Here is a 20,944-nt window from a genome sequence, read left to right as displayed (position 1 = left end):
GCCATGAAGAACTGATAGCAGTGTGAAGACTCGCAGTGTTGATGATATTAGAGGGGGGTGAGACCCTGCTTTCAGGGATTGCTGGAAGAAACATTCAGTACCCATGGTGGGAATACCCCAAGACTCGGTCCTTGGTCTTCAAATCTCATGACTTTCAGTACCATCCACTCCATCAGCAATTCCCCACAGTGTAATCCAGCCGTGACATTACCCCACACTCCAAATCCAACTGCTTACTTGAAATTGCCCTTAGAATATTTTCAAAGGTCTCTGTAAGTCCCAAAGAAGAGTTCTCATTTCTGCCAGCGCCTTCCAGCTCCCATGTCCAGCCTGCTATCTGTAGTTTCCTGTGTTGAGGCTGATGTGACATCATTTTCAGTTACTTAAATCAAACCTTCGCACCATCTGGATTTTGCTCCTCCTCTCATCCTGTCTAATCTTCCAGGAAGTTCTGTTATCACTGACCTGCTGCTGCAGCCTGGCTGCTCGGCTCTGACTCCTTACAGATAGGAATGCATTGGCTTCAGTCAACTAGTGTTTTTCCCTGAGTGGTCAATCTGAAAAGAATTCCTTTCACACTCTTTTATTGTGTCTCAACATCTTAAGATTCTGAGTGATACCTCTGCCCAAGTTTTAGTAGAAAAACAATATGTACGTTGGCTGGAATTTATTTTTTATTTTTAAGTCATGTCTTATTTATTTGTGCTTTTCTATATACGTGTAGGGTTTCCGTGTGCCACCGCCCATGTGCGGAGGTCAGAGGCCAGTTGGCAGTAGTTGCTTCTCTCCTCCCACCACATGGAACACAGGGATTGACCTCAGTGTGTCAGGCTTGGCAGCACGTGCCTTTACTCACCGAGCCATCTAACTGGCCTACATTTTTATTTATTTATGTGTAAATGTTTATGAATTTACAATGTGGAATTTCCCTTTCGTGATGGCATTTTGAAACCCGGAAGCATAAGAACATGAGTTTTGATTCCCAGTACTCATGTAAAAAATAAAAAATAAAACAAGTCTGGTAGCATGCACCTATAACCCCAGCACTGGTCGGCAGAGACAGGAGGTCCCTGGGTAGTGCTGGCCAGCCACCATAGCCGGTCAGTCAGCCCAGGGTTGGTCTGCAGAGACAGGAGGTCCCTGGGCAGTGCTGGCCAGCCACCATAGCCGGTCAGTCAGCCCAGGGTTGGTCTGCAGAGACAGGAGGTTCCTGGGCAGTGCTGGCCAGCCACCATAGCCGGTCAGTCAGCCCAGGGTTGGTCTGCAGAGACAGGAGGTCCCTGGGCAGTACTGGCCAGCCATCATAGCCGGTCAGTCAGCCCAGCGTTGGTCGGCAGAGGCAGGAGGTTTCTGGGCAGTCCTGGCCAGCTGTCATATAGCCCATCAGTCAACCCAAAGTTCCGAGAGAGCCATAGAGGATGATGCTGAAGGGCAATGTGTGCTCCTCCCCTCGCACACCCTAAGCCCTTTTCTGAATCACATGTTCTTAACTTTCTGATACAACATCTGCAAATAAGCCATGGGAAGGCCAGTGAACTCTAGAATTTATTCACAAGGTTTTATGCTTATAGATAGTGTCTTGAAATTATAGTTTTCACTGAGGACTCAAAAGAATCCTAATCAAAAAATGGAGAAGTACTGACCCTTCTTTTCTGTGTATCAGTATAACCGGGTTTAACTTTTATGACGATTCTCTATGACCTGCCTTCTAGATGTAAGTGATGAAGCCAGATTAAAGGCTTTACTGTGAACAGTGATAGTAGCTGTGTCTAGGAGACACCTGCTCTCATACCATATTCATTTCGTGATGAAACTGCACAGTAATGTCTGTGCAGTTAAACTGGGACATCTATTGAGGTGGCTCTAGTGTCTTCTAATTCTGATTTTAAACAGTTGTCATTTCTCCTCTTTTCATTTGGGGCTTACACCAACCAGTGAGCATTGCTGACCCTGCCGCCCTTGGCTTCATCATCTCCCCGTGGTCGCTGCTGCTGTTGCCATCTGGCAGTGTGTCCTTTACAGATGAAAACATCTCCAACCAGGACCTTCGAGCATTCACTGCTCCAGAGGTGCTTCAGAACCATTCGCTAACTTCCCTCTCAGATGTGGAAAAGGTAACTATCAACTCTTCATTTATTGTGTTGTTGTTATTTTGATAGAAGTAGGGCAGGTCACAACAATGGACTCCCCTCACTCGTCCATGGAAAAGTCCTTTGAATTTCAAATAATGGTGTGTGTGTGTGTGTGATACACAACTCAAATGTATATATATTATTCAGGAAAAGATTTTGACTCAGGAAAAATGTTTTAAAAGGTGAATCATAAATAAATTCTGATGGCTAAAGTGTGCACTGTGAGGTAGACTGCCCAGAGGTAAGGTGGACATGTGAGTCCCCAAAGGCTATGTGAGGGTTTGTGGTTCATGCAAGGAAAATGGGGCCACATGACTTTAAACAGCGAAGGGACAAGATCATACACATTTTCAAAATGCCAACTAAAGGTTAGGGAATGGATTGGCCAGGAACAAGGCTGAAGACGAGGAACGTTAAAGACTGATGTGCTGACCGGAAGCAGACATGGTGAAAACCAGCAAAGGCAGACAGATATTAAACACCGAATTAACTGCACACAGCATTTTGAAAATGTCTGAGGTGAATGAGAACTTCCAAGGACAACATCGATTTTTCTTTCCCCTGTGGTCTGTTCTCTGTAGGAAGCACGCAGGGGTAGAGAGACTCTCCGCACGGTGGTGCCCCTCTCTGCTCATTGCCTTCATCAGCCAGTGAGCCTTCCGCGCAGGCCATCTCTGCTCGCCGTCCAGCGGGCATTACTGATCCTGCACCCCAAGCCCTTCTTACACAGCATCTGCTGTGCACCTTCATGCACTTGCTTCATGGGCCTTGTTTTCTTAGTGAAGATTTACGAAAAGCCTGTTTGTCCAATTTGATACTAAGTCCCTGTGTTCTGTTCCAGCGATCCCTCACCCATGACACACACATCACCACCACCTGGGAATTTGCTGCTAGTGAAATTGTCAGCTGTACTCTTAGCATTAAGAAGGCAGAGGCAGGAGAATTGCTCTAAGTTTGAGGCCAGCCTAGGCTACCTGGTTGGTTTCAGGCCAGCCTGAGCATTTTTGCCTTACTCAGGCTAAAGTGGATGGAATAGGCCTCAACCCTACACAAAGAACTGCAGGCAATCGAGGAGAGCTGGGAGAGGGAGAGGTAGCCGTCCCGGGGATGAGCACACCAGCTGACTGTCCAGTGCCAGCTGGTCATCCCTAAGAAGAGTAACATTCTATAGCACGAGCAGGCTCTGTTTAGGAATATGTATGTAATAATCAACTGTGACAACAGAGGCCATGGATGTGAAGGAAACGGAGGAGGAACACATGAGAGAGAGACTTTGGAGGGGACAAAAGGGGAGGGAGAAATAGAATTATAACCTCAAAAATTAAAAAAAAATTAAAACTATGAAAAAGAAAACAAGTCATTTGACATATTTAAGAAGTATAGCCAGCCAGCGATGGCACATACTTTAATCCTAGCACTTGGGAGGCAGAGGCAGGCAGATCCGTGAGTTCGAGGCCAACTTGGTCTACAAAGGGAGTTTCAGGACAGCCAGGGCTATACAGAGAAAACAATGAGTTTACAATTAATCTTTTATACCGAATCTATGAACAAATATTTTATGTGAAGCTTTTGAAAAGCTCCTTGTGCATAGCCTCTTGAAATGCAGCTGAAATGCGGCTTAAGAGATACTGTGTGATTAGGCTGCCCGATGCTGCATGAGTCTTAGCCTCATTACCCTGAACTCAGCAGACATACAGTAAATCCCTTCTGCTAGTTGCTGAGACGTACAGTCGGACTTGTAAGACAGGCTCTCTGTGGATCAGGAGGTATTAACTAACTGCTTCACTGGAGATACCTGTATCATCTAAGAAAGACTGTGTCATCCTGTGTAAAAGAGTTTATATGATGTATGTCACTATTCATATGATGTATGCCATTTAAAAATCATCTCTGGCTTAGCGTAAGTGGGCATTTTTATTGAAAAAGATAACACATTCTTGCTAAAATGAATAATGCTTAAGAAAATTTTGGTTACACACACACACACACACACACACACACACACACGGAAAAGAGAGAAAAAGAGAAAAGGCTAGGCCAGGTGCAGAAATGTTAGTTGTAGTGGACATCATCCCTGCAGACAGGAGACCTAGGAGTCTGACTGTAGAATTGAGGGGGAGGTGAGTCAGGATGAATGTAAAAGTCATTAGGAAGAATTTAGAATAAAGAAAAATTGGAAGTACTGAAAATATTTGAAAGTGGAGCAGTTTTTGTAATCTATAAACTGGGAACAAATTTAGGTGGCAGCGTAAGAACTAGATTAAAGAACTGTCACATTGTAAGAATAGTGTCAGTATTTTATTTGCACATGGGTTTTTTTCTACCATTTTCTAAAAAGAGAACTAGAAACAGGTTACAGAATTTAAAAACAAAGTTTAGAAAATAGGAACCGCCTAAAATACAGACAGTAAAATAAGAAAAACCTGAAGTAAGGTCCCCTCCACCCCCACTCCCCCGTAGAAATAAAAACCCTCTCTTGATGTTAGGCAGGGCTCTCTGGAGAGCAGAACCTGTAGGCTGTGTACTTACCAGGAAGGGGACTTACTTACAGATTGGTTTAGATGCCATAGGGGCTGGGAAATCAGCAAGGGGCATCTGCACACTGGAGATGCCCAGAACCTCGTGGTTGCTCAGTCGCAGATCTGGTTGCCTCAGCGTCCTCAGTCCAGGGTTAAAGCCTGGAAACTTCCTGGACATCAGTGGTATGTAGTGTATGTTGGAAGCAACTTGAGCAGTGTTTCTCAACCTGTGGATTTGAGCCCCTTTGGGGTTCTCAGCAGATTTCCTGCATATCAGATATTTACAACATGACTCATAACTGTTGCAAAATTACAGTTTCGAAATAGCAACAGAAATAAACTTACGGTTGAGGTCACTGCAGCATGAGGAACTGTGTTAAAGGGTCGCAGCATTAGGAGGGGTGAGAACCACTGGCAGAGACTGGTGGCAGCAAGGGCAGCAGCTGCAGAGTGTGCAGGCAGCCCTTTCTAGGATCCTTTACTAGTGTAAACCTCTGGTCTCTGCCTCCTGCTGACCGCACATGCCCATCTCCTGCCTGTCAGCCCCCTCTCTCCAGTCTTCCTAGAAGCAACCGGTCGCACCACTGTAGGTTATTGTCTAGCAAATGACAGAAGAGTCCTTTGATCCTCCTCCTCCTGCTCCTCCGCTCCTCCTCTCCCAAACCCACAGATGTGCTAATCAAAACTCCAGTTAGATTCCTCCCTTACTCTTCAGATTGGCAAATAGCCAAATCTTCTGTGGAAACTCCTCTGTGTTACTAGTTGAATGAAAATGATAAAACTTCAAGTTCTTACTTGATCGGGGGAGGGGGAAGGAAATGGGAGGCGGTGGCGGGGAGGAGGCAGAAATCTTTAATAAATAAATAAATTAAATAAAAAAATATGGAAAAAAAGAAAATGATAAAACTTCTATATAGATATATGATTCTCTCACTGTGTGTGTGTGTGTGTATGTGTGTGTGTACGCATGCACACGAACGCTTGTGCATGCTGGGGGTTGTATGCAGGATAGTTTTCACATAATTGTAAAGCCAATTCAAGAGAAATGTCTGCATTTAAAAAACAATGTTTCCTGGAACATGTCTCAAAGTTTGGAAAAGCCTTAGTAACTAGTACTGCAATAAGCAACAAAACCCTATAGCAGTGAAAGGACAGGCTCTCCAGCAGGTAACAGACACATCTCTGTGGTAAATTCAAGGCGAAGCTGCCTGGCAAGGTGGCGCACACCTGTAATCCCAGGGCTACACAGAGAAACCCTGTCTCGGGTGGGAGTGGGGGGAAGCAAGGTTTGTAAGGTACATTTTAAATGTTATGTAAAGAGGATTAAGAATGTCTACTCACATTTGCTTAAGTTTGCATGAAGAGACTCAGTAAAAGCTGACAAAATGATGACTTATTGAAAGTGGGCTCTGAATGGCAACAGGGATTGTGTGTTTACTCTTTTTTTTATTTTAAAATTCCTATGCTTTTATGTAAGATGTAAAATGATTTTTCTCAAATTATGTGTTAAGCTTTCTTGGGAGCAAAGGAAGTATACTACTTGTTAAATTTTTCATTTTACCATAAGGTAATTTTTGTAAAAAAATTCTATTCCTAGATCCATATTTATTCTCTTGGAATGACGTTGTATTGGGGGGCTGATCATGAAGTACCTCAAAGTCAAGTAAGTGAAGCTTCACATTTGTGATATTTTCATATTGATACATATTTACACTTTTTACAGAGCCCTTTTGTGTGGTTGTGTGTGTTCTCCAGCATGCTGCCAGGCACACAGGTGTTTTATACTGTGTGTTGTTCACGTGTGCACAGTCAGTGTGTCAGAATGGACTAACAGAGAGAGCCGGGTTGTTCACGTGTGCACAGTCAGTGTGTCAGAATGGACTAACAGAGAGAGCCGGGTTGTTCACGTGTGCACAGTCAGTGTGTCAGAATGGACTAACAGAGAGAGCCGGGTTGTTCACGTGTGCACAGTCAGCGTCAGAATGGACTAACAGAGAGAGCCGGGTTGTTCACGTGTGCACAGTCAGCGTCAGAATGGACTAACAGAGAGAGCCGGGTTGTTCACGTGTGCACAGTCAGCGTCAGAATGGACTAACAGAGAGAGCCGGGTTGTTCACGTGTGCACAGTCAGCGTGTCAGAATGGACTAACAGAGAGAGCCGGGTTGTTCACGTGTGCACAGTCAGCGTGTCAGAATGAGCTAACAGAGAGAGCCGGGTTGTTCACGTGTGCACAGTCAGCGTCAGAATGGACTAACAGTGAGAGCCGGGTTGTTCACGTGTGCACAGTCAGAATGGACTAACAGAGAGAGCCGGGTTGTTTACGTGTGCACAGTCAGTGTCAGAATGGACTAACAGAGAGAGCCGGGTTGTTCACGTGTGCACAGTCAGCGTGTCAGAATGGACTAACAGAGAGAGCCGGGTTGTTCACGTGTGCACAGTCAGAATGGACTAACAGAGAGAGCCGGGTTGTTCACGTGTGCACAGTCAGAATGGACTAACAGAGAGTGCCGGGTTGTTCACGTGTGCACAGTCAGCGTGTCAGAATGGACTAACAGAGAGAGCCGGGTTGTTCACGTGTGCACAGTCAGCGTCAGAATGGACTAACAGAGTGAGCCGGGTTGTTCACGTGTGCACAGTCAGAATGGACTAACAGTGAGTGCCGGGTTGTTCACGTGTGCACAGTCAGCGTGTCAGAATGGACTAACAGAGAGAGCCGGGTTGTTCACGTGTGCACAGTCAGAATGGACTAACAGTGAGAGCCGGGTTGTTCACGTGTGCACAGTCAAAATGGACTAACAGAGAGAGCCGGGTTGTTCACGTGTGCACAGTCAGAATGGACTAACAGAGAGTGCCGGGTTGTTCACGTGTGCACAGTCAGCGTGTCAGAATGGACTAACAGAGAGAGCCGGGTTGTTCACGTGTGCACAGTCAGAATGGACTAACAGAGAGTGCCGGGTTGTTCACGTGTGCACAGTCAGCGTGTCAGAATGGACTAACAGTGCTGGGTTGTTCACATGTGCACAGCCAGCGTGTCAGAATGGACTAACAGAGAGTGCCGGGTTGTTCACGTGTGCACAGTCAGTGTGTCAGAATGGACTAACAGAGAGTGCCGGGTTGTTCACGTGTGCACAGTCAGCGTCAGAATGGACTAACAGAGAGAGCCGGGTTGTTCACGTGTGCACAGTCAGCGTCAGAATGGACTAACAGAGTGAGCCGGGTTGTTCACGTGTGCACAGTCAGAATGGACTAACAGTGAGTGCCGGGTTGTTCACGTGTGCACAGTCAGCGTGTCAGAATGGACTAACAGAGAGAGCCGGGTTGTTCACGTGTGCACAGTCAGAATGGACTAACAGTGAGAGCCGGGTTGTTCACGTGTGCACAGTCAAAATGGACTAACAGAGAGAGCCGGGTTGTTCACGTGTGCACAGTCAGAATGGACTAACAGAGAGTGCCGGGTTGTTCACGTGTGCACAGTCAGCGTGTCAGAATGGACTAACAGAGAGAGCCGGGTTGTTCACGTGTGCACAGTCAGAATGGACTAACAGAGAGTGCCGGGTTGTTCACGTGTGCACAGTCAGCGTGTCAGAATGGACTAACAGTGCTGGGTTGTTCACATGTGCACAGCCAGCGTGTCAGAATGGACTAACAGAGAGTGCCGGGTTGTTCACGTGTGCACAGTCAGTGTGTCAGAATGGACTAACAGAGAGAGCCGGGTTGTTCACGTGTGCACAGTCAGAATGGACTAACAGAGAGAGCCGGGTTGTTCACGTGTGCACAGTCAGAATGGACTAACAGAGAGTGCCGGGTTGTTCACGTGTGCACAGTCAGTGTGTCAGAATGGACTAACAGTGAGAGCTGATGAACTCACTGAAGATACTCTAAGGATTGTAGCAGTCACTGCCAAGATTGAGTGATGGAGCCGGACTCTCCCTGGAAAGCTCAGTGACTAGGCGAATCCCTCATTTCTTATCAGCTGCTGGTTTAGGATCAGGGTGTAAATGTCTGGTGAAGTCAGTCTTGCACTGACCATAACAGATCTGCAGATCTGTCCCTGTCGCCTGTGGTAGCAGAGATGGCGCCTCTGGCCCAGTCAGCCTGTGGTAGGGAAGGCAGGGGCTCTATGCATTTCAACCCTTTGAGGTAGTGGGGAGCTTTTGTTAGTTTTGGGCTGTTGGCATGTCAGAATTCCACTTCATGGCTTCGACTGTAGCAGAAACACATGTGAGGTTAACTCTCGGGTCTTGGATTCAGATCATTGGGCCAGTTTTAGTATTTTTTTCTTATTCCTAAAATCTCTAATTAAAATTTCATTTAGGGCTAGGGAGAAGGCTCAGACAGGAAATTGCTTGCCTCACACGCATGGCAGCCTGTTTTTGGATCTCTGTCACATGCATGAAAGCAGAATGGCCAAGCATATTTGTAGCCCTTGTTCCTGGGGGATAGGAATAGGCAGATTGCTGACGCTCAGTGGTCAGCCATGGGACTGATGGGTGGCTACCATCTTAGTGGGAGAGCCTTCCTCAAATGACACTGTGGAAGTGGACAGTACAAGACACCTAATATACACACGCACTCACATACCTGTGAGAGCACTCACAAAGCACAAAGACCACACACACATAGCTGCGCACACACACGCACGCACGTACCAAGTAAAAGGAAGAAGGAGGGGACAAAGAGGAGGAAGAAAAAGCTGGCTTTATTTAGTCATTTAGAAATACAAAAGCAGATTTTTTTTTTGTTGTTGTTGATTGTCCAGAATCTCAAGCTTAATTCAACTTAGCTCTATCTAATTTTCCTCTTTGGAAATTTTTGTTTATTTTCTTTCTCTCTTTAGTTTCAATTCTGTAAATACATATGAGAAAGTTGTTACTGGAGATACTGATGTCATTTGTCATGTAATATAACTGTCATAAAAAATGTAGCCGTCTAGAGTTAGCATTTTGTGTTATTTTCTAACAACTGAAAATAAAGTCAATATAAGTGATACAAAATAATATAGTCATACTTTATATATATATCACGATATAGAAATTATCATAAATCATTACCATTTTAGAAATGCAAGTATTTAATGTGTATATCTTGTATCATCAGAGAAAACACTAGAATTGAGGCTTGCTCTTGGCCATAGCTGTGGAATTTACTGGAAGGTACAGACAGCTAAACAGATAATTAGAACATAACAAAATGAATGCTCCATTAGTAGAAAAAGGCTGGGTCTTCACCTTAGATACCAGAGTGAGAATTGGTTTTTAAAGGAAATTGCATCTAAGCTGCAACGTGAGGGATAAAGTCATACTTGAGTGGATGAGTTGCCAGTTACCCAGAAGCCTTTGCTAAAGTTTAGACATGGACAGCAGTGGCTGTCCAGTGTGTACTGTTATTAGACTTTTAGTCTGTTAAATACATTTTTGGAGGTACTGGAGATTGAACCTAGGACCTCACACCTTCCTGGCAGGTGTTTTACGGTGAGCTACACCCAGCCCAGCAGTATGCTTTTATATTTTCTCTTTTTACTTCTTGGTGAATAGTGATGCTAACCATCTTTTTATGTGCTTATTGGCCATTTGGATGTAGTAACTTAAAAGTTAATTAACAAACATAATTTCACATTCTGGTTTCTGTTTCATCAGATAAATGAGAACCCCATTTCATTTAGCTGCTCTTGAGTCATTTTAATATCTAGACTCTTCCATCTTATACAAATATCAAATTATATAGAAAAATATATCTTATGAATACTGAATATTGAAGCACTGTCTCTATTTCTCGATATATTTAACTAATCAAAGAAGTTCACTTCTGCCAGGCATAGTGGAGCACACTTTTAATCCCAGTATTTGGAAGATAAGGCAGGAGTCTCTGTGAGTTCTAGATCAGCCTGGTATATAGAGACAGTTCCAGGTCAGCCAGGGCTGTGCAATGAGACCCTGTCAAATAAAAACAAAAATAGATTATACCATTTCTTTATTACAAAATTAACGTTTTTTTTAAATTACACTTTTATTTAGGAAGCCATGTTAACTTCCTTCTATTAATATAAAAGGTTTTGGGGCCACATGGGTCAGCCAGACATAATTGCCAATAGAAAAGAATTAATTCATTTCCTCCAAACATAATGCGTGATTCCTGAGATTCCTATAATGGCTTTTCCTTTCAGCCCATCAGGCTGGGAGACCATCTCAACAGCATCCTGCTAGGCATGTGTGAGGATGTCATCTATGCTCGAGTGTCCGTGCGGACTGTCCTGGATGCCTGCAGTGCCCACATTAGGAACAGCAACTGTGCGCCTTCGTTTTCCTACGTGAAACAGTTGGTAAAGCTGGTTCTGGGAAATATTTCTGGGGTAAGCTACAGTTGAAAACACAGTCATATTTTGAAATTCAATAACACACAAGTTTTTTTTATAATAGCTTTTCAAAATTAAGGATGAAAAAGGAAGTTATAATAGTTTTAATATTCATTGTTTACTCCAAATAGTACTTTAAAATTTAGAATTCTATGCAGTTTCCCACATTTTATGAAAGCCATCCATTTTTAAAGAACTTTGCTGGAGGAAAGATTGTAGAACAACTATGGAGTTGTCACCCTGGGAGTCCTCTGCCCTTCCCTAGTTTCCCCCTCTGCTCTCTTCTGCAGAGCTCTTAGCAGATCATTGTAATCGATTGCCTTGAGGAAACTCATTGATACACAAAATGAGTGTCAGAATTCTTATTGTGCTTTCTATTTCTAGACCTATTTCTTCCCCCTCACTTGTCAGGATCCCTCTAATCCTCAAACTTCTCCCCATTCTCTGGTGGGAAGGAGTCTGTGGTTCTCTTGCTGCTTGAGTCTTGGGTGCCTCCCTTTTCTCTCATCCAAGATGTAAAGAACTAAAGAGTAAAATCCGTGTATAATAATCGCATCTCTGCTCTTCTTCCCTTAAGCTGTTCTGTCCTGTTCTCCCTGTCGGGGCTGTCACTGGTGTCTGGCTTTCCGACTGGCGTATGCCCTTACCTGCTCTTGCTCTCTGGTGCCCATCGGTGTCCTCCTGTCACTGGTGTCTGGCTTTCTGGCTGGTGCATGTCCTTACACATTCTTGCTCCCTGGTGTCCATCGGTGCTCCTCCCTTCGCTGGCCGGGCCCCGGATTTGGCTTCCTCTTAATTCCTCGTTCTCAGGAGGTTTAGTTCCTCCATCTTAACCAGGATACTGTCAGGTGAATGGAATATATACATATTCCACACATTTTGCTAGTTGCTGAGAAATGAACTCGGCTGTCCTAAACAGATGTGAGCTGTCCCCACTGAACCTTAGAGTCTGTGCTGGGAAGGGCTGATGGGTGCAGTTCTCTTGCTATGGCTGCTCCCATTCTATTTAGTTTGTTTCAGTTCTGTATGCTCATCTAAAAAACACAACTAAAGCTACTAAAACATGGTGTGACACATGATAGAGACACGGTTGGAAGCTGCTAAAACATGGTGTGATACATGATAGAGACACGTTTGGAAGCTGCGTGGCTCTGACCCCAAGATCTTGCCGTTCCCTTCCACAAGTGGCTATTGTGGTAGCACTCCAGTGCCTTGGTTCTTCTAGTATTAAAATATATTTACTTTCAGGCTATTGTCATTTTTCTAGAGAGATGTCCGTCTACCCTCCCCAGCTCAACAGAATCCATGCAAACATTTCTTTTGATGTCCCTTTTATTTTTGTCAACTGTTAAAACAATGTGAAAAATGTCAGTATCAGACTTTGCATAGATCCCATTGGAAAACCTTTTCGTCATAAATAAAAGATGGTTGTTGAAAATCCTCCCCCCCAAAAAACAATATATTTACCTTAATTTTGACTAACTATAAAATATGATTACCATCCCTGTTACCTGAGACAGTTGTGAAGGTAGCCCAGCTGCTCCGGCACTTCTGACTGTGGAGCTGATCTTTCGGAGCATCTGTAATTGTTATGAAGATCAGGTATAACGTGTAGTGCACTGAGCCATGCCGGGCATACACTGTTCACTAACAACAGTTGCTATTAGTAACTCCCTCAAAGCAGGCAATCACAGCTATGTATAATAGTCACCATTTTCCTGTCCCCCAACAGTCGGGGTGGTCTGCACTGATACCATTTATGTAATTCAAGGACTGCATCATTTCACAAATACTTCCATCTAAATCTTCTTTTAGATAGGAACTAACCTGCTTTGAATCATGACCGTGCTACCTGAGACGGAGTTGTGATCCACACACTAACTTCTGTAATGGAGAAATAATAAAATGTGTGTGCATAGATCCAAGCGTGGACACGACATTTAACATAGCATCGCTATTCTGTTTTCAGTTTGAATCTGTATTTGTCCTGCTTTTGATTATCTAAATAAACCGATATTCTCTAACTTTTTATTCTACATAACATAGAGTTTGATTCAATTTGTGCTTATTTTACATAAGTATCTATGAATACTGCCATTGAAATTTCAGAGTGCCAAAGTATTTTGTTACAGAGAAGATTCTCAGCACATCCAGTTGAAAAATTTAGCAGGCTATGCAGTTCTGACAGACAGTATCAAGGAAATTACTTCTGAAATAATTTAAATGCTGTTCTCAATGTCTAAGTGCAACCAGAAGAAGTTCTCTAATACAAAATTAATGTAGCTTTAAAACTATAAACTTATTTGAGAGATGAGAATAGTTATTAGGAAGAGAAAAACAGAATACCTCAAGATCCTGCCTTCAGAACTAGCCAGTTTGAGTCCCCAGGTGTGGAGCATTCTGTTTGTTGCTTCTCTTCAGAGATGGACTGGCCAGTCCCAGTGCATACAGGTCCTAGCAGAGCAGGGAATTACAGTCAGCTGTGGAGTCTCTGTGCTTGGTGCTGAACTCTCCAGATTGGCTAGCATGCTGTGCTGTGACAGTCACTGACAGGAGAGGAGATTATTTTTATCAAACTTGATTTTTGATTACCTGTGTACAGACGGATCAGCTTTCCCGTAGCAGTGAACAAAAGCCTGATCGAAGCCAGGCTATTCGAGACCGACTGAGAGGAAAAGGATTACCCACAGGTAAGAGTGTGGTAATAGGAACTTTCTAGACCTTAATGCTACTCTCTTGTCTGTGAAAATGTGCTTTCTGGCTTAGAAATCCAGTCAGTTGTGCCTGTGGCCCATATGAATGTAAGGATGCAGAGTAGAAGCCAGGGAACAGAGACAAACACCAGGCACAATACTAAATAAGCATTACAGTTACGTAAAAAGATTAGTGCTCAGAACTGCCGCACATATCTTGCCCTTCCCGGTGTTTTTCCATCAGTACCATCATCTGCATACATTTATCAAGGTATTTAATATTAAAGTTAGGCCATAAGCATGACCCAAGCACAGGCGTGTGTTTAGGAACGAACAGTGACACCCCTGAAGCCAGAGTCGTCTCTTCTAGTTCTCTCTCAGGGCCAGTCACTAAAGTTATTTCGCGAGTATGTCGTAGCTTCCACTTGTCAAACACTGCCATCGGTTATAGGATGCCTGCTGAATAAAAATGAGCAGTGGTTGGTTATTTGGTGGTAACTTATATATAATGGATCTATAATGATTATGTAATAAGATTTTAAAAAATGCATGGATATTCTAAATATTTGAGATAAAAAGTAGATATAAAAATAGGTTTTTAAAATTCCTTTTCTTTATTTTTTTTCAAGTTTCTCTGTGTAGCCTTGCGTGCTGGGATTAAAGACATGCACCACCACCTCCTGGCAAAAATGGGATTTTTTTTTTAAGTGCTAAGAACCAGGCTTGGCTTTTTTAAAAAAAACTTTAAAAAAAAATATTTATTTATTTATTATGTATACAATATTCTGTCTGTGTGTATGCCTGCAGGCCAGAAGAGGGCACCAGACCTCATTACAGATGGTTGTGAGCCACCATGTGGTTGCTGGGAATTGAACTCAGGACCTTTGGAAGAGCAGGCAATGCTCTTAACCGCTGAGCCATCTCTTCAGCCCCCAGGCTTGGCTCTTTTAAAGATAAATTTTGATTTTGTAGATTAATTTTGTTACTTTCTTTTTACTCCTCATGAAAAATTGTTGAAAGTCATGGTAACATAAATATTAGCAAGAATTTTGTTTAAAGAAAAAAGTAAAGAAAACAAGTATATTCAAATAAAACATGTTTTAATGTATACACTTTAATAAAATAAGTTAGAAAATTTGCATTCCTGGTTTTTACTTTAACCAGACAACCAGCATATTTAAAAACCAGCTTATTTAAAAAACAAAAAAAATAAGACAACCTTGTGAGAAAGCTTTCTTGTAAAATTAAGGTATAGACCCTTGATTATCTGAACTCTTTGCAGAGTCCAGAAGCCTTTTAAGCATAAAGAGTGTACTCTAAACCAGGGCTGTGCTTCTCCTGAAGTCAAGAGGAGCAGTCCATGTGTGTCTGAGGGGTTCTGTGTGGGGCTCCAGTTGGTTAGCGCACAAAGAGTGTTTCCTTTGTCGTGAGGGTTGTTACTGTTCCTTTGTCGTGAGTGAGGGTTGTTATTGTTCCTTTGCGGTAAGTGAGGGTTGTTACTGTTTCTGAAGTACCTTAGCTTTTGTTTCATGATGGTAAATTCATTTTTAGTTAGATCAAGGTTCTTTCTAATATTATTTATGTGTGGATAAAAAGTACAAAGTGAGTTTTGTCTGATAGCAGTTTAGGTATTTTTAGTCCTTTTTGTTAGGGTTTCCTTTACTGTCCTCATTCCCTCGGCTGTGTGGACACATGCTCTATGGGAAGGAGGCTGTTTGTTGTACTAGGATTTAAACTAAAATATTATGTTGACGTTGGTGCCAAGAATCGTCAGTTTTAGTCACTCTCCTCTGTAGAGCAGAATAATAAGAATTATTTTGAGTGTCAGTAGCAAGCTACAACAGTCTTTTTTTAAGGACTCATCCTGAGCATGTAAGTGAGACATTAGACTAGCAAGGTTTGCCTTTCACTCTGTCTCCCCACTTCCTTTCTTTCCCCCTTTCCGCCCCGAATTTCTTCCATCTGTGCCCCTCCTCCCCCGCCTCCTGCCTTCTATACCCCTGCCCTTTTCTTTCCTGTTCAGTCTCCAGTCTTCCTGGAGTTTCCCTCTGTCTGCTCCTGCTGCCAGTTACGTGGCTGTTTGTGCAGTTAACGTTTATATTACCTGCTGATTTAATAAGTATAATTTTATATATTTATGATTAATTCTTTTAGATGTTTTATGTTCTTTCAAGACCTCCCAAAAATGGTGTGATAGCTTTTTGTCTGTTCCATGTCCATCAAGGTTCTACTGGGGGAAAATTGTCCTGCCGTGCTTAGCTTAGGAAATTTTAAAGGCTGTGAAATGTTAACACAGCACGTTTTATTACCATCTGTGTTTCACAGTTTAATTTTCCAGAGACTAATTGTCATATGATATTTCAGGGGTAGCAACTACAGACTTGTAGGCGGAGGCTGCTCATTCATTTCCCAGCCACTCAGACCCTAATAATCACACAGAAACTTTATTAATTACAGCACTGTTTGGCCAATATCTCAGGCATATTTCTAGCTAGCTCTTACATCTTGAATTAACCCATTTCTATTAACCTGTGTATTGTCACGAGGCTGTGGCTTACCAGGTAAGTTTCTGGCTGGCGTCTTTCTCCTTAGATAGCTGCATGGCATTTCCTTGACTCTGCCTACTCTCTCTGTTTCACTGTTTGGATTTCCCCACCCAGCTTTGTTCTGCTAAGCCATTGGCTGAAACAGCTTTATTCATTAACCACTGGTAATAAAACATATTCACAGTATACGGAGAGGAGTCCTACGTCAGGCTTAATTGAATTTGTATCTACTCTGTAGCATAGCCTAACTAGTGGTTTATTTATTGCTTTTAAGTAAGAAATTATGTGAGTTAAGCTTCTAGAACATAAAGAAAAAACCTGCTGATATATTTTGTTCAGTTTATTTTGTAAATGTTCAATGAGTATGTGTTGATTGTTCAAGCATGAGAAAGAATTTTATTAAAATGTTAGACAGTGAAATGTAGTTTCCTGTTTTCATAGTTTGACTTTTTAGTGTTTTCATAAGGAAATATGTTAGACTTCTATTATTTCACTGGTCTCATACCTTGGGTGAGCGATAGTTCAAAAAAGAAAGCATCTCACCATCTTGACTTGTATTATTTGACCATTTTCTTATTGTAACAAAGCATTGCAAGTTTGAAATAAGTTTTAATCTGTTTTATTTATGACTCTGATTTTATACTAAAAATTGCTCAGTGGTGTTGTTTACTAGATATTTAGGATTCTGATTCATGGGCTGTTTCCATGCAGCTAATTTTTACAGACTAACAGAAATCATTAATATTGATTATATTCTGTGAGAGTAGGGTCAAATCCCTCCTCTGTCCAAACTGAAGAGAGTTTGTAAAGATTTACAGTTCGTCACTCAGGGTAAACCAGATTTATACTTCCATTTTGGAGTAAAAATAAGAATCAAACTTTTCTCTCAATAGCATTTGGAGTAGAAATTGCACCCATGTTTTGGTGGAGGATAGTGGAGGAGGAACCTCTGGTGTTCTCGGCCAGCATTTACACAGTAGTGAGAATATTGTACCGGAGCCATTTTAAGTTCCCTTTTCAGTCTTCAGCACTTCAACAGAACTGAAGCAATGAAAGCGTGCTGACTACATGCCCACAAGTCAGAGGCGATTAGCAGTCAGGTGTCATTAGCATATATTAATTTCAGAGGTTTAAAACTGGGAAAATAATTAGCTGTCAAAGAACAGATCCTCTTCTAGGATGCTGATGTCCTCTGGACACGCTTGTTCAGTTCCTGGCCACCGGTAGCCACGTATCCTGTAAGCCTACGTTGCTAGTGAAGAGTCTCCTCATTATTCACCAGTTAGAAGTGTCCATGGACCGTAGCTTCAGTGCACTGAGATCCTGATCAAAGTTCCATAAAGAAAGCAGTAGGCTGGGCAGTGAGATACAGAATTGGGTTGAAAGAAGCAAGTCAGTTCATGGATAATCTGTATCTGTTGTTTGATTGCTAATTTAATACCACTTACTACTTTGTGTGTCAGTGAATGACCTTGAATCTTGCTTCTGAAATCTGTGGCAAAGTCAAGTCCTAAACTTGTGGGCTGTCTGCCCCTCCTTTGTTACTTCACACTGCTTGCTGGTCCTGATAGCATGGCTTCACTAGCCACACACCCAAAACACAAGCATTTCCTGCCAAGCGTTAGCGGAAACCCACGCCACTGTCATATAAGTGGTGATGGCTTCAGAACCCCAGGAGTATGTAGACGATTTGGCTTCTGTTTTCTGTGAATTTCAGTTTATTTTTAAGGACAGTGGGGAACTCAGCAGCTTCCTTTAATACTGAAGTTCCCTTCCCAGAGATGCTCTGACTTTTTGAGTCTGTGTGTGAGAGGGAAGAGGGGAATGATAGGATATAAGTTGGATTGAAGCAGTTGGGAATATACTCCATGAAGACTTTTTAAGGTCTTAAATCTATTTTTGTTTGTTTCTTTTCCAAGACAAGTTTTCTCTGTATAGTCCTATCTGCCCTGGAAGTCACTCTGTAGGCCAGGCTGGTTCCAAAAACAGAGCTCCACCTGCCTGTGGCTGTCAGGTGCTGGATTAAATGTGTGTGCAACTTTGTCCCGATTTTCTTAAATTTTCTATTTGTAGCAAAATGTACACTTTCCAGGAGATTGTTTATGGCTTCATTTTAAAGTTGGATGCTTATAATTCGTGGTAATCTGTGTCTGTAAATTGAGCTTAGGTCCTCCTGAAGATGTTTATCCTTTGTGGAACATGTCATACTCTATTCAACAGCAGATCTAAGACTTCTATGGAAACCTTCTGATCTCTGGGTTCATTATTTTCTCTCAAAAGAACTCTTAAATCCCCTCTTGGTAGATAATTATGTGCCCAGGAAAACAATTTAGATAGAAAAGAGACAAAATTTGGTACGTATGTCTTCGTTCCAAAGAGCTCAGAATAGTTAAGGTGGGTTATCTCTCCTGTCGTCTCAAAAAAAGAGGGAACATTAAATCACCCCACATGTTATAGCTGGAGGAAATGAGAAACATGGAGATTGACCGGCTTGCACAAGCTTATGGGTTGATTAGGAAGAAAACATTAAAACCACAGTCTCTTGATAGGAGTCTTTCTGCTAAATGATGCCACCTAAACTGGTTTTTAAAAGTTTTATAATCAAGTCGCTCAACCCTCATTCTCTTGGAAGCTGTGTTGTAAGATATCATAGCTGTAAACCAAAGGAGACTGAGTCTCTTACTGTTCTGCTTGGGGAAAGGGTATAGAAAGCTAATGGAAGTGACAAAATAATAAAGTCATGTATAAATTTTACAGATCAGTCAGTCCAGTGTGCAGTGCTAGTGCAGCAGAAGGAGTTAGTGTGTCAGGGTAGTACAGCGGAAGGAATAAGTGTGTCAGGGTGAGTGGTACAGCGGAAGGAATAAGTGTGTCAGGGTAGTACAGTGGAAGGAGTAAGTGTGTCAGGGTGAGTGGTACAGTGGAAGGAGTAAGTGTGTCAGGGTGAGTGGTACAGCGGAAGGAATAAGTGTGTCAGGGTAGTACAGTGGAAGGGGTAAGTGTGTCAGGATAGTACAGTGGAAGGGGTAAGTGTGTCAGGGTGAGTGGTACAGTGGAAGGAGTAAGTGTGTCAGGGTGAGTGGTACAGCGGAAGGAATAAGTGTGTCAGGGTAGTACAGTGGAAGGAGTAAGTGTGTCAGGGTGAGTGGTACAGCGGAAGGGGTAAGTGTGTCAGGATAGTACAGCGGAAGGGGTAAGTGTGTCAGGTCGTACAGCAGAAGGCGTTAGTGTGTCAGGGTGAGTGGTACAGCGGAAGGAGTAAGTGTGTCAGGGTGAGGAACTTTCATTGTTTTTTCCTCCTCAAAAGCTCGAGCAGCCCCAGTGGTGATGCTGTCACCATAGGCGTTGACCTCACTGCCTGGCGGTGCCACAGCTGCTGTGCTTTACCGAGAGTGCAGTGGTATTTGCTGCACGTGTGGCTTGCACACGTTTAGAGCGGTGGGGAAAGCAGTTGAGTGGTGTACACTTGGCTTCGTCTCCAGCACAGATGATCCAGTACAAAGGCAGTGCTGCTATCAGCACGTGCTGTCTAGTCGGCCGACTCGGGCATCAGTCCTAGCCTGGGACAGTGTTTCTTCTCACCAATATAGAGAGGTCTGCATTTGAACTCGTATTGTAAGTTACTGGATTGGTGGGTTTTCCTTAGTGCCTTAGAAACATAAAGTAACTACACTCGTATAATGTACCCTTACTTTATTTAGTAAGATTTGTGATTTTCAGAATTCTTACTATTATTTTATATTGTATCTTTTATTGTACATAAATAATCCTCTTTTATAAAACACAACTTTTCATCCTATAATGTGTAAGTCAGCAGTTACGTGTCTGGTTGTACAGCTGAAGAAGTGAGGGCGTCATTAGTGTGACAGAATACGGTAATATTGCCAGATAGGAAGATTTGGTTTAAAAATGGCTTGTTTGGGCCATCTGACATCAGCCTTCTTACCACGTGCCTACACACCTACCTAAGAGCATGGCTCCTTTTAATTCCAAAATTCAAATAAAGCCATTCATAGGCAAAAAGATACAGGAAAAAAGCCACTTAGCTTTTTTTCTTCTCTTACCCACAATGTTCTTTAACATTTTTTGTAACTCATAACTTTACGACGCTCATACTTTCCATTGGATTGTTGATGACAAGTGTGTACTCCTCTGGCTTTAAACTTGTCCCATGCTGCCATTTTTTGCCCATTTCCTCATTCTATCTCTCTTTTGTTTCAGATCTTTCTGTTTCACCATCTTTTTTGTGGTCTTTTTGGCCATCAAAATAGGCTTCAATTATGATTCAAGCTTTTATAAGTAATTGTCATGAAATCTTAAGTTTGTGCTTATAATGTTAACAGATACGATTTGAAAACTTCAACAACAAATTCCACCATAGTTATAGCTGACATATTTGGAGGATCAAAACAAAGTTGTGGCGAACTTTTAAGTAGATTTTCTTATTTTCACTATTTTCTTGTTATTTTTAAAGATTTATTTTTGTTTTATTTGTATGAATGTGTTTTTAATTTAATTTGAGAACTTAATACATGACCATTGCATTTATTTTACTCCTGCCTTTCCCCCCCAAATTTATGACCACGTGTAATTATTGTTACATATATACAGCTGTGTGTGTATGTGCTCACATACAATCTGTTGAGTACCAGTAGCATTGACCATTTTCATATGTGTCCAGAACAAAGCACTCATGCTTGG

At 42.4% G+C, this 20,944-nt stretch overlaps 1 protein-coding gene across 5 annotated transcripts in view; it reads left to right on the top strand.

Annotated features, from left to right (window-relative positions):
• The window catches only part of Ptpn13 (protein tyrosine phosphatase non-receptor type 13), a 191,769-nt gene that overhangs the window by 61,224 nt on the left and 109,601 nt on the right, over window positions 1–20,944 (top strand). For all 5 annotated transcript variants that reach the window (XM_075942741.1, XM_075942742.1, XM_075942744.1 and 2 more), the window contains exons 3-6: window positions 1,936–2,114; window positions 6,249–6,314; window positions 10,816–11,001; window positions 13,607–13,694. In XM_075942741.1, the coding sequence (XP_075798856.1) occupies window positions 1,936–2,114; window positions 6,249–6,314; window positions 10,816–11,001; window positions 13,607–13,694 (519 nt within the window). The remainder of the gene's footprint in view (window positions 1–1,935; window positions 2,115–6,248; window positions 6,315–10,815; window positions 11,002–13,606; window positions 13,695–20,944) is intronic.

Source organism: Microtus pennsylvanicus, chromosome 12, assembly GCF_037038515.1.
Source record: "Microtus pennsylvanicus isolate mMicPen1 chromosome 12, mMicPen1.hap1, whole genome shotgun sequence".
Lineage (NCBI taxonomy): Eukaryota > Metazoa > Chordata > Mammalia > Rodentia > Cricetidae > Microtus > Microtus pennsylvanicus.
Note: the sequence above shows the minus strand (reverse complement) of the source record. Positions and strands in the feature narration are given on the sequence as shown.